Raw genomic sequence first — 12,906 nt, forward strand, 5'->3', positions numbered from 1 at the left:
GTTTTCAGTTCTCTTGGGTGTATACTTAGGAGTAGAACTGCTGGGTCATATGGTATTTTATATTTAGCTTTTTGAGTAACTGCCAAACTTTTCTACAGTGGTTGCACCGTTTTAAATTTTCACCAGCAACACTAATGAGGATTTTAGTTTATCCACATTTTCAACACCTATTTACTATTTTTTAAATTACAGACATCCTAGGTGGTATGAAGTAATACTGTGATTTTGATTTGCATTTCTTTAATGACTAATGATTTTGAACATCTTTTCATGTGCTTGTTGGCCATTTGAATATTTTCTTTGAAGAAATGTCTATTTAAGTCCTAAGGTTGCATGCTCTACTGACTGAGACAGCCAAGCGTCCCTCAAGTCCTTTGCTCATTTTTACATTGAGTTCTCTTGTGGTTGTTGAAGTGAAGAAGTTATATATGTATTTTCCTAAAAAACTCTTATCAGATAAGTAATTTGCAAATATTTTCTCCCATTCTGTGTTTGTTTTTCACTTTCTTGATTGTGTCCTTTGATGTACAAAAGCTTTTAATTTTGAAGTCCACCTATCTTTTTTTTCTTTTGTTGTGCTTTTGTTGCTATAATGGAGAATCTCTTGCCAAATTCAGTGTCATGCAGATTTACCTCCGTGTTTTCTATGGAAAGTTTTAGGACTTATATTTGGGTCGTTGATCCATTTGAGTTTATTTTTATAATATGGCTTGAGTACCAACTTCATTTGCATGTGGATGTCTAGCTGTCCTAGCATTGAAGGGACTACAGACATACCTCCCTTTTTTATGCTTTACTTTATTGCGTTTCACAGATAGTGCTTTTTATAAATTGAAAGTTTGTGACAATGCTACATCTAACAAGCCTGTTGGCACCATTTTTCCAATGTATTTGCTCAGTTTGTATCTCTGTGTCATGTTTTGGTAATTCTCATCTTATTTCAGACTTTTTCATTATTACATTTGTAATGGTGATCTGCGATCAGTGGTTTTGACCTGCTGAAAACTTAGATGATGGTTAGCACTTTTTAGCAATGAAGTACTTTTTACTTAAGGTATACACATTGTGTTTTTTAGACATTGTGCTTTGCATACTTAATAGACTATAGTATAGTGTGCTGGGAAACCAAACAATTTATTTAACTTGCCTTATTATGATACTCACTTCATTACAGTGGTCGTCTGGAACTGAACCTGCCATATCTCTGATGGATGCTCATATTCTTTCTTCATTGAGTGGTCTTAGTACCCTTGCCAAAAATCAGTTGGCCATAGATGTATGCATTTATTTCTAGACTTTAAGGTCTATTCTGTTGGTCTGCTTTTCTGTCTTTTTGCCAGTACCACTTTAAGTTGGTTCTAATTAACATTATTTACAATGTGAACATTAACAGTGCCAAATAGCAAAGCTACTAAAAAACATAGGTCAAAATAATATTAATGAAAATAGAGCCTAAGATATAATTTATATAAGAATTTGAAAAAACTTTTTTTCCCCACCAACTCACTTGATGAGGCTCAAATATAGGTCCAGAAGTTATGAATGATATGTGTTGATTTTTTTTAATGAAAAGGCTTTATACAATAAAATTGTCATTTTTAAAGCTAAAAGAATGAAGTTTATCTCCCATGAAACTTGTTTTTGTTTTCTGTGTGAACTCGAAATAACCATTCACAGATTTCATTTTCAACTAACGTAAAATTGTTTCTTCCTGGCTCTTGATGTTTATTAAAAAAACAAAAATCTTACATGAGAAGTTGAAAGCCTGCAGCCAAATGTTCATTACTTTCCTAAGATTTTCAGGACACTACTCACTCATAGACATCGAGAACTTTTTTAGGGACAGACCAGTAAACCTCATCTCGTGTATGTAATCAGACCATAGCACATAACATTCTTCTTCCTCAAAGTCAAGTTTTCAACCTGAGCAGAAGATTCAGAGGCAGGGTCCCTCCATTCAGTCTTACACTTGTTTGAAAATAAGGAGAAAATCCTGTTTAATTTTGCTTTTCAATTTTGTTTTTCTAGGTCAGCAAGACTTGAGATTTGCAGATATCCTTTTTCACTCTTAAACCCAAGCAGTAGTAGGAGCAATTTTATGATTTTGTTTTGTCACATGATTTCTTCCCCAATAATTTTGTCACTTGAAATCAAAATATTTTCTTTAAGGTCTTGCAGAGTCATTCACTTGTTTCATGTAATAACAAAGCATTTGCTAAGTTGGCTCATTTCAGTAGGCAGTCTTAGTTCTCCAAGCACACAGCCTACTGTGTTTGTGAAAGTTCTCTGCACTTCCCCTTTCAGCGCAGACACCCTGTTGAGAACTCTTCATGCACTAAGCCACTGCGCTTCTGTATATAGCAGGAGATTCATAGGCTCATTGTTCAGGTTCTGACGGCGTTCTTTAAACATTTTTGAGTAAACAGGTTTTTGTTTAATAAAGTTAATCATTTTTTTGTAGTTTCAAACAGAACTTTTTTCATCTCACTTCCCAGAGCTTTTGACACTAGCAGCTCTTTGTGAAGAAATCACTGTGTTGTGAAGCCAGCTTTTTTGTTTTTTGGCTTTTTTTCTAAATAAGAGCGACAGATTTTCACATGAAGCCAACTATTGATGGGACATTGTCAGTAGAGATGTCAACATTATTTTTCAAGACCTTTGTTTCTAGATAGGAAGACAAAACATTAAGTATCCTTATTTAGCACCTGCAGTGTGCTGGCTCTCTTCTAGATACTTGTGAGGCATTTAGTAAGCAAAACAGATTTTTGTCCTCATGGAGCTTTAATTCTAGCAGGGAAATAGAGATAATAGTACACAGTTAAATTGTCTAGTTTACAAGGTGATTCAAATGAGTGAAATATTGGCCAGTGAGATATTAGATATTAGAAAATGTAATTTATTACATGGGGACGTCAAGAACCATGGGTTACTATCACTTTTTCCTCAGAACCTCGAGAAAATGAAGAAACCTATTGTGGTTGCCTTTGTAGTCATCAGTGGTGATAAGCTGGTAAGGGTTGGGGAGGAATTTGATTATAGGATTGATACATATGGTGTAATGGGGTATCTGTTGAGCATTTATAAGCTTATAAAACTGAACTCATTACTCCCTTAAAAGTTGTTTTGATGCATGTTCATATATTATCAGTTTTTGAGTAGTACAGTTTTCAAAGTGTTCAGTTATTTTTGAAACATCCAGTATTAGAAGGTGGTAAGTGCTCCAGATAAAGACAGGTTAGATTCAAGCAAGGGACAGTGGGTATGCTGGGGTCTGGAGTTGGTTTACAAAATTAAATAGGATAGTTGGAATTTAGACTTTGTTGAAAAGGTGATACTCAAGTAAAGGAAGTTGAGTTGTTTGGTCATTAGGATATCTGGCAGAAGAACATTTCAGGTGGAAGAAACAGCTTGGGCAAAGGCGCTAACGGAAGAGTTGGAGGAAAGCAAGGAGGCACAGCCAGTGTTTCTAGAGCAGCATGAGTGAGGAGAGTTGTAGGTAGGAGATGAAGCCAGGGAAGGGAAGGGCTGGAGGTATTCACCTAGGCCCCTTAATGCCACTGAAATGGGTGGCATTGCAGGACATTGAGCAAAGTGTTGACAGGATTTCATTTCCCTCCATTTTCATTTCCCTAAGGGTTTAAAAGGATCAGTCAGGATGTTGTGTTTAGAATAGATTATAAGTGGGCCAGAGGTGGAAGGGAAACTAATTAGGATGGTTGGCTTAAGCATTGTAGTAGGTAGGCATGGTGGAGTGGTCAGATTCTGGATATATTTTGAAAGTAGAATTATCAGGACTTGCTGATATATTGGATGTGGGATATAAATTAGGAGCAAAGGAGGAAGTTAAGGTTTTGGACTGAGAACTGGAGACAGAATTGTCTTTACAGTCGGAAAAGCTGAGGTAAGGACACACTAGGTAGGGGAGAGCGGGTCAGGAGATCAGCTTTGGATATGTTGAGTTTGTGATATTATTAGAGACCCAAGTGGAGATGTTGAGCAGTCATGAGACTGGATGAAGTCACCAAGGAAGAATCTGGAATTAGAGGAGAAAGAACTGAGCTTGGGGCATCCACTGAAGGAAGCTTAGAGAGTATGGCCAAATGAGGAAAGTATTTCCAAGAAAAAGGAGTGACCAGTTCTATCAAATGCTGCTTATAGGACAAATAAGATGAATACTCAGAGTTGACTGTTGGATTTAGAGACATGGAGGTCACTGACACAGACAAGTCCAGTGGGGAGATTCTGGCTGGAGTGTGTTTAGGAGAGGCTGGGAAGAGGACTTGTTGACATTGTGTGTGTAAACAAATGGGACTTGATTGAGGATTGAGGAAGTGGGAATAAGAGGTTTGGGAAATAACAACATGATTTTATAGTGATGAAAATGACCCTATAAAGAGGAATGAGTAGTTTACCTAAACTCCAAGGTCAGTTTTTATCTTTATGCCCTTGTTATACATTTTCAGTTTCTCTGCTCCTTTCTTTGTCACACTTGGTTGGCAAAGCCACAAACTTGGTGAAATGCAGCACTTCTGCTCTAGGTGCCTCTGTAGAACATGATACTGTAACAGACACAGACTTCCAAAAAAAGTTTTCAACTTCTCTGAGGACACTCTGGCATTAGGCTATAAAAAGTGACCATAAGGAACATACTTGCTTAGCTCTAATATGATGGAGTTAAGAGCTTGCCTTTTTCCTGGGGAACTCTTAGTCCCAGAAAGCATATTTCTTTGAGGTTGTCAGTTTCTCTAGTGAAGATTATTTGCCAGGAATTCTGTGACTCGCTGTTGAACATTTCCCACAATGGTGAGATATGAGGTATGGAGGAGGTAAGAAGTTACTTGGGATTACAAAGTTTTAGTTAGCTGCTGAACAGTCTCTGTCTCTGTTTTACTTGGCATCTTCAAGTCCCTGGGTTCCAAGTTTCCTGAGTTCTTCTGGATAAGGTACCTACCTCCCATCCCCAACTTTAGTTTTCCTTTTTGTCATGTGGGCTGCAACATAACTTAATTTCTCTTTATTGCTGCTGTCTACTTTAACTTAGTCCTAGCAGGGAGAGGACAAGAATGCCTATTGTTAGACTATTATTTTATTGTGAATTGGAAATTTGAATCATTTCTTAGCTGTTGAAATAGAATTGGCTGTGATGTAAGTACCCAATATTAATCCATCCAACTTGATCAGTTCTAATGATATTCAAAGTGAACTCTTCATGAGATGTGCTGTTATTGCACTTTTAGAGATGGTCCTACCACTCAACAAGTAAAAGTAACTTATTTTATGTTTCTGGCAGCCATCATGCTTTTGAAATCACATAGAATTTTTTTCCTCCTTTGGATTTTTGATTCTTAATTAAATTGGAAATTAGAAAAAGTTACGTTGAATTGGTAGTTTTTTTTAAGTCAATTAAAAGAAAGAACAGCAATTTAAAATTTCTAGTCAACCTTAAAAACAATCCATGTAATATTTGTACATAATGCTAAATATATGTGTTCTTTTTTAATTGAGTAAATGAAAAAACTGAAAAAAATCATGTGTTTTATTAAAGTTGAAAGTTCTTTGTTAATTGAAGAAAAATATCCAGAATACCTATGTCTTCTAAATCTATTATGTTCTTTTGCATGTTTGCTTCCCTTTAAATAAATAAATAGCATTACTATATATTGCATAAATATGTGAGAAGCTTGTTGAATTGGCAGTAATTTTATTTTTTTATTTTTTATTTTTTATTTTTTTTTTACAAATAGTTTATTGTCAAATTAGTTTCCACATAACACTCAGTGCTCATCCCCACAAGTGTCCTCCTCCATGCCCATCCCCCCTCCCCCCCACATCCATCAGTCCTCAGTTTTTGTCAGCATTCAAGAGTCTCTCTTGGTTTGCCTCTCTCCCTTTCCCCCACCATTTCCCCCCTTCTTCTCCCCCTTGTTCCTCCGTCAAGTTCCTCCCAATCCTCCTATATGTGCAAACATATGATATTTGTCCTTCTCTGCCTGACTTATTTTGCTCAGCATAACACCCTCAAGGTCCATCCATGTTGCTACACATGGCCAGATTTCATTGTTTCTCATGAATTGGCAGTAATTTTAAAGCTTTATAGTGATGCCATGAAATTCTGCTTTGGTAAGCATTAACATATACGATTTTAAAATGTCCAAGGTTTTTTTTTGGGGGGGAGGGCGGTGAATGGTTGCAAGATAAATATGAATAGGTGTAAAGATTCTGCAAATCAAGATTTGAGGTTTTAAAATGTATAATGTGCACTTTTTAATGATAAAACTTGGTTGAGGGAAAATATGCATTATTTTGAATGAGATGATGTTATAGATGGATTTTACTGTCTACTCGATTTATTCTTAAAAAGTGTTCTCTCATAAAAATGTTACATATTTAGCAGTATTTGACCACTGCGTGAATGGTAGACAAGTAAGTACATTGCTATGGTTGGTTTGAGTATATTAATGAGGAATGTAAGAATAAGAAAGATAATTTGAATTGTCTCAAAAGAAATCTTAACGCTAGATCATAGATTGTTATGTTAGGTTTTTGCATTTTTTGTGGCACAGGATTTTGATGACCTTTTACTGGCTGATTTTAGGTCATATACTAGTCACACATTGAAGTTACTTGCCAGAAGCACATAAAACTGAAGCATTCTTCTTTGGTTTCTAGTGTTATCTTGTTATCCTTATAATAAGAACTTTTGGTCATCTAGCTTTTATAACATCTAATGTATAGAAACAATTATGTGTTTAAGATCATTAACATTTTTTCTTTTAGATTATCTACAATGATGAAATGAAGTAACTCAAGATGAGCAAGTTAAAAGTGATATCAGAGAAGAGGTACTGTACTTCTAAATACATATATATTTATCATTTATGGAAATATGTATCAATTATGGAAATAATACCCGAATGGTTATTTGAAACTCCTTCCTTGAAAATACTCTTTATGTTTAAATGATTGTATGTTGTATTTATTTCTTAAATTATTTATTAATGTTTAACTTTTCAGTTAAAAATAAGAGCCACCAGGGGCACCTGGGTGGCTCAGTTGGTTAAGCGTCTGACTTAGGTCATGACCTTGCAGTTCATTAGTTCATCACGGTTCACGAGTCATTGTGGTTCATGAGTTCAAGCCTCATGTCGGGCTCTGTGCTGACCCCTCAGACCCTAGAGCCTGCTTTTGATTCTGTAATTGAGTAAATGAAAAATTTACTCACACTCTGTTTCTCTCTCTCAAGAATAAGAATAAACATTAAAAATTAAAAAAGAAAAAACAAGAGTCAGCAAACTATGACCCATGGACCAAATTTGGTCTTCCTCCTATTTTTGTATAGTCTATGAGCTAAGAATAGTTTTTTTAAAGTTTATTTATTTTGAGAGAGAGAGAGACAGAGAGTGGGGGAGAAGAGAGAGAGAGAGAGAGAAAGAGAGAGAATCCCAAGCAGGCTTCGTGCTGTCAGCAAGGAGCCTGACTTTGGGCTCAATCCCATGAACTGTGAGATCATGACCTGAGCCAAAATCAAGATTCGGATGTGACTGAGCCATCCAGGAACCCCAAGAATAGTTTTTAACATTTCTAAATGGTTGGGGAAATAAAGAAGAATATTTATGAGACAGGAAGTTTATATGAAATTGATATTTCTGTGTACATACATAAAGTTTTATTGGAGTAAGCTATGCTCCTTCATTTATATATTGTCTGGACACTTTTGCTCTAGAGTGGCAAAGTTGAGTAATTATGACAGAGAAAGTTTGGCCCACAGTGTCTAGCCCTTTCCAGGAAAACTTTAACTACCCCTGAGTTAAAGCATCATATTGACTAAAGCTCTAATGTACCAAGAAATTGTCCTTAGCAGAGTTTCACTGTGGGCTCTTTCATTAATAGACAAACTCATTGATTCTACTTTGGAATTTTTTTAGCTAGATTGCTTAACCCTCTTATGTCCCAGTTTTCTCATTTATAAAATGGGTGTAATAATAATGCTATCAGTATGAAGTTGCAAAGGTTAAATAGTGTCTAGCAGGCTCAGTAAATGACAACTTACTAATCTTGATAATAATCAGAGTTTTTGCTTTGTAGCAGTGTTGTATGTTATATTTACATTTTTACAACTTTACACTTAGAAGTATGGTTTACTCTGTTTTAGAATGAGATATATACAGTTTATTTAAAAGTAAAAAAATTATTTATTTTTGAGAAACAGAATGTGAGTGGGGAAGGGGTTTTATAATGAGAAGTATATACACAGATTATTTAAAATTTTAAAAAATTTATAATGAGAAGTATATACACAGTCCATTTAAAATTGAAAAAAATTATTTTTGAGAAACAGAATGTGAATGGGGGAGGAGCAGAGAGAGAACAGAGATCCCAAGCAGGCTCCAGGCTCTGAGGTGTCACCACAAAGCCTGACTCGGGGCTTGAACTCACGGGCCATGAGATCATGACTGAGATGAAGTCAGATGCCCAACTGACAGAGCCACCTAGGCGTCCCTAAAATTTTTTAAATATTTATTTATTTTTGAGAGGGAGAGAGAGAGAGAGAAAAAAAAAGCATGAGCAAGAGGGGGCCAGAGAGAGAGGGAGACACAGAATCCAAAGCAGGCTCTATCTAAGGCACTAAGCTGACAGCACAGAGCCCAGTGGGGGGCTCGAACCCACAAAGCATGAGATCATGACCTGAGCTGAAGTCGGCTCTCCACAGTCTGAGCCACTCAGGTGCCCAAATTTTTAGATAAAATTTGTTCCTTAAATTGTTAGGTTTTCAAGGTATTAACTATGTAATTCATTGTAACAAATTTCATTGTTCAAGTATTTCTGTAATTTCTATAGGAAAGGTATTAAGTACTGACTGTGTTTTAAAAAGAAGCAAAAGTCTTCCTTTTTGGATTAGGTTGAACAAGTAATGCTATATCTTTTGATTAGCTAAACTGTCTAGAATTACTAGCTTGTTGTTCATAAGAATATGAAGTTTGACAACTTCTGGCTCCTAGCATTAGTTTTCTTTTTTTTCTCCTGAGATAGATTTTACTGGATATTTATTGTTATTTTTGCTGCTGTTTTAGGTGAACTAAATTGAGATCATTGCAAATGGTCTTCATCTAAGAGAAATTATAATTTCTAGTAATAGTTGTCATATTGCTGCAAAGCAAGCTGGATGCAGGGGTGCCTGGGTGGTTCAGTAGGTTAGGCACCTGATTTTTGTTCTTGGCTTGGGTCATAATCTCACGGTTCATGGGTTCAAGCCCTGCCTTGGGCTCTGCACTGATGGCATGGAGCCTGCTTAGGATTCTGTGTCTTTTTCTCTCTGCCTCTTACCTGCTGTGCAATCTCTCTCTCAAAATAAATAAATAAACTTAAAAAACAAAAAGCTGCAGTCAGATGAATTGAGATAGATAGAAAAGGGTCAAAATCCTTCTTTTCCCTTGCTGTAATCTTTTATCTTTCTAGCTCACTTGCACCTATGTCTGTATTGCAAGACTTTGCCTTTACCTAGAGTGCTAAACTATTGACTTGTATTCTTTCTCATTTACCTTCTCCTGTCTTACCAAGTGTAGAATCCATTGTCTATCATTACACTCTTGAAAATATCTGAAATGGCTTTTTCTCATTTTTTATTTTCTATCACACCTATCCAAACAAAGTCCTTTCTTTGGATAAACTGTTGTTGAGCAGCTAAATGATGTTGGAGGATGAACTAACTTGGCAGATATCACTGAAAATTATTGATCATTGGCCTGAACAGGGCCCAGCAATTTTGTGACTGTGGTTCTGTGGAAACTTCATTTTCTCAATTTTTGTAATTATAATTTTATACTTTCTTTTTACCCTTTAAATCTTTGAAATCATCAAATGTCTCAAATACATATCCTCAACAAATGGCCTTCCCTTATGATATCACAGAGATAATACAATCTGTTATCCTCATATTTCTTACACCCCAAATTTCCATATTCCTCTTTATTTGATCCCGTCCTCTGCTTACCCTCTTGTTATTTACTCAGCAGAGAATGTGTCCCTTTTCTTGGCAAAGACTAATACTGACACCTTTGTTATTGATTTCACCTCCTTCTTTCCTTCTCAGGATCTTTTAATCATTTGTTCTTCTGTCTTGAAATCTTTAACTCCTTTATTCCTAACTATTTAAACAAGATTTGGGCTTCCCAGTATTTAGACTCTGCTCTTCTGTCACTACCCAATATATCTGAATCCCTTAAAAGCCAACAAATTTGAAATACAATCTACATCTCATTTCACACACTCCAACCACTTCTGTGTAGTTTCTGCTTTACCCAACAGTACTCATTAAGGCCACCTACACTTTGTAAACAAATTTGTTGAGATATAATCATTGTGTAACAAACTGTACATAGAGAGTACGGTTTGGTAAGTTTGGCCTATTTACACCTGCAGAATCCTCTCAATTGACAATTTGTATCTTTGTCAAAACTCAGTTGTCATGTACATGTTGATCTATATTTGGATTTTGTTTTGTTCCACTGATTTATGTTTATCTTGGTGTTCATACCTCTCTGCCTTTCTGGCTTTATAATGAGTTTCAAAATTAGTGTTGTCCACCAACTTTGTTCTTCTATTTCCAAAGTTTGGTGTATTTTAGATTTCTTTGCATTTTCATGTGGATTTAGCATCAGTTTTAGAATTTCTACACAAGAGCCTTCTGGGATTTTCATTGGATTGCCTTGATTCTATAGTTCAGTTGGGGAGAATTGGGAGAATCTTTTTTTTTTTTTTGCGAGATAAAATAATAATAATGGGAGTGAGTAGAGGAGGGGCAGGGGAAGAAGGAGAGAGAGAATCTTAAGCAGGCTCCATGACCAGCTCAGTGTTGATTTCAAAACTGTGGGATTTTGACCCACAGTTGGATCAAGAGTTGGATGCTTAACTGACAGAGCCACCCAGGCGCACTATGGTGGAGAATTGGTATTTTGACAACATTGAGCCTTCTCACTCTTGAGCACTTTAATATTTTTAGCAGTGTTTTATAGCTTTTAGTATACTGGTCTTTCAGGTTGTCAAATTATTTCTATTTCCCTTGAAAATAACAGCTTTTTGGGGGTCCCTAGTAATTTTTTAATATAAAGATATCATGAGACAATAAAAAGACTCCACTAAAACAAAACTGAGACCTAGGCCTCTGAGCTAGCCTATACTAAATTTTACATTAAGGCATGGTAGTATTTTAAAATATGTGCCAAAATGCTAATCAAAACCAGATAAAACCCTGGAAGATATGTAAGCATTTCCTATAATTGCTCAGATTTTCCAAAGTCTGAGAATCATTCAGAAAGTAGAGCTGCCCTCTGGTGTTCACCCAGTGATTCTTTCAATATTAGTGTCAGCAGCCTTATATTCCTAGAGCTGAATTGGAGTGGCTTATTTTGTTCAGTTTTCATTCTGCAGATGAGAAAAGTAGAAATAGAAGGGAAATTCATTTGCCCGTGTTCTCAATTTCCATTAATTTGCCTCCCTTCCAAAAATTTATCCATCCATCCATCCATCCATTTGAAAGAGCATGATTCTCAGAATGGAATCACTCAGATAAAAGTTTTTTGTCTTTTTTTATATAGTGGTATAATTTAATTAAAAATTTTAAAAGTTACTGATAAATTGTTAATTTGGAATAGAACTGAATGTGTGTTACACTTAGTATAGTTTGTTCATGAATTTTTTGAATAGTAGATATTTTATTCGCTACTGAAAAATACTGAGATGACCTTTAAGAGAAAAATAATATGGGGAAAATCTAAGAAACACTCAGTTATTAAATTTCAGAATTTTGGTTTCCTTAATGCAAATTTCTTTTAAATCTGGGTTATGGAACTGTTTTTAAAGATGTATTTGTTCCCTAGTTTGCAAACTGTGGTGTCTTAATATCATTTCTCACCAGAAAGAACCAGGGCTCTTTGGAGAAAGGGCTGATTCTAGGTCAAGAGCACAAAATGTGCAAGATAAGCCTAGAGGAGTGATTCTTAAATTTTTTAGCAAAGAACTTCTTAGTGCTCTTAAATTGATGAAGACTCCAGAAAGTTTTTGTTGATGTGAATTATTTTTTCTATTGATATTTATATTACTGTACATTAAAACTGAGAAATTAAAACTATTCATTTTAAAAAATGGTAATAAACCGGGGCGCCTGGGTGGCTTAGTCGGTTAAGCGTCCGACTTTCGCTTAGGTCATGATCTCGCGGTTAGTGGGTTCGAGCCCCGCATCGGGCACTGTGCTGACTGCCAGCTAAGAGCCTGAAGCCTGTTTCAGTCTGTGACTCCCTCTCTCTCTGACCCTCCCCTGCTCACGCTGTCTCTCTCTCTCTCTCTCCTAGAAATAAAAAAAAAAAAAAAAAAAATGGTAATAAACCAATTGTATAATAACATTTTGTCTTAGAAATTTAAAAAAAATAGAAGACTGGCATTTTTTATTACATTTTTGCAAATGTCTTTAATGTGTGGTTTAATGGAAGATAGCTAGATTCTCTTATGTGCTTCTGAGTTCAATCTTTCGTGATATAATAAGCATCTATACATTACATATGTATATTGACATACACATATGTAGGTTTTGTGCATATGTAGTGGTCTTGTCTCTTTTTTAATTAAAAAAATTTTTTTAATGTTTATTTATTTTTGAGAGAGAGAGAGAGCACAAGCAGAGGAGAGGCAGAAAGAGAGAGAGACACACAGAATCTGAAGCAAGCTCCAGGCTCTGAGCTGTCAGCACAGAGCCTGACATGGGGTTCGAACTCACGGGCTGTGAGATCATGACCTGAGCTCAACCAACTGAGCCACCCAGGCACCCCATAATTGCATTATTTTAAATGGTATATTAGGTACATTTTCAAATATATGCTTAATGTGTATTTTTCAAACTTCAGATACCTTTTC

The 12,906-nt window shown here is 35.7% G+C and overlaps 1 protein-coding gene across 2 annotated transcripts in view; it reads left to right on the plus strand.

The window, feature by feature from the left end:
• The window catches only part of AGTPBP1 (ATP/GTP binding protein 1), a 157,325-nt gene that overhangs the window by 16,070 nt on the left and 128,349 nt on the right, over window positions 1-12,906 (plus strand). For both annotated transcript variants that reach the window (XM_039219812.1, XM_039219813.1), the window contains exon 2: window positions 6,778-6,842. In XM_039219812.1, coding sequence (XP_039075743.1) covers window positions 6,811-6,842 — 32 coding nt within the window. In that variant the 5' untranslated portion in view covers window positions 6,778-6,810. The remainder of the gene's footprint in view (window positions 1-6,777; window positions 6,843-12,906) is intronic.

This window comes from Hyaena hyaena, unplaced genomic scaffold (genome assembly GCF_003009895.1).
Source record: "Hyaena hyaena isolate Hyena2069 unplaced genomic scaffold, ASM300989v1 scaffold_841, whole genome shotgun sequence".
Lineage (NCBI taxonomy): Eukaryota > Metazoa > Chordata > Mammalia > Carnivora > Hyaenidae > Hyaena > Hyaena hyaena.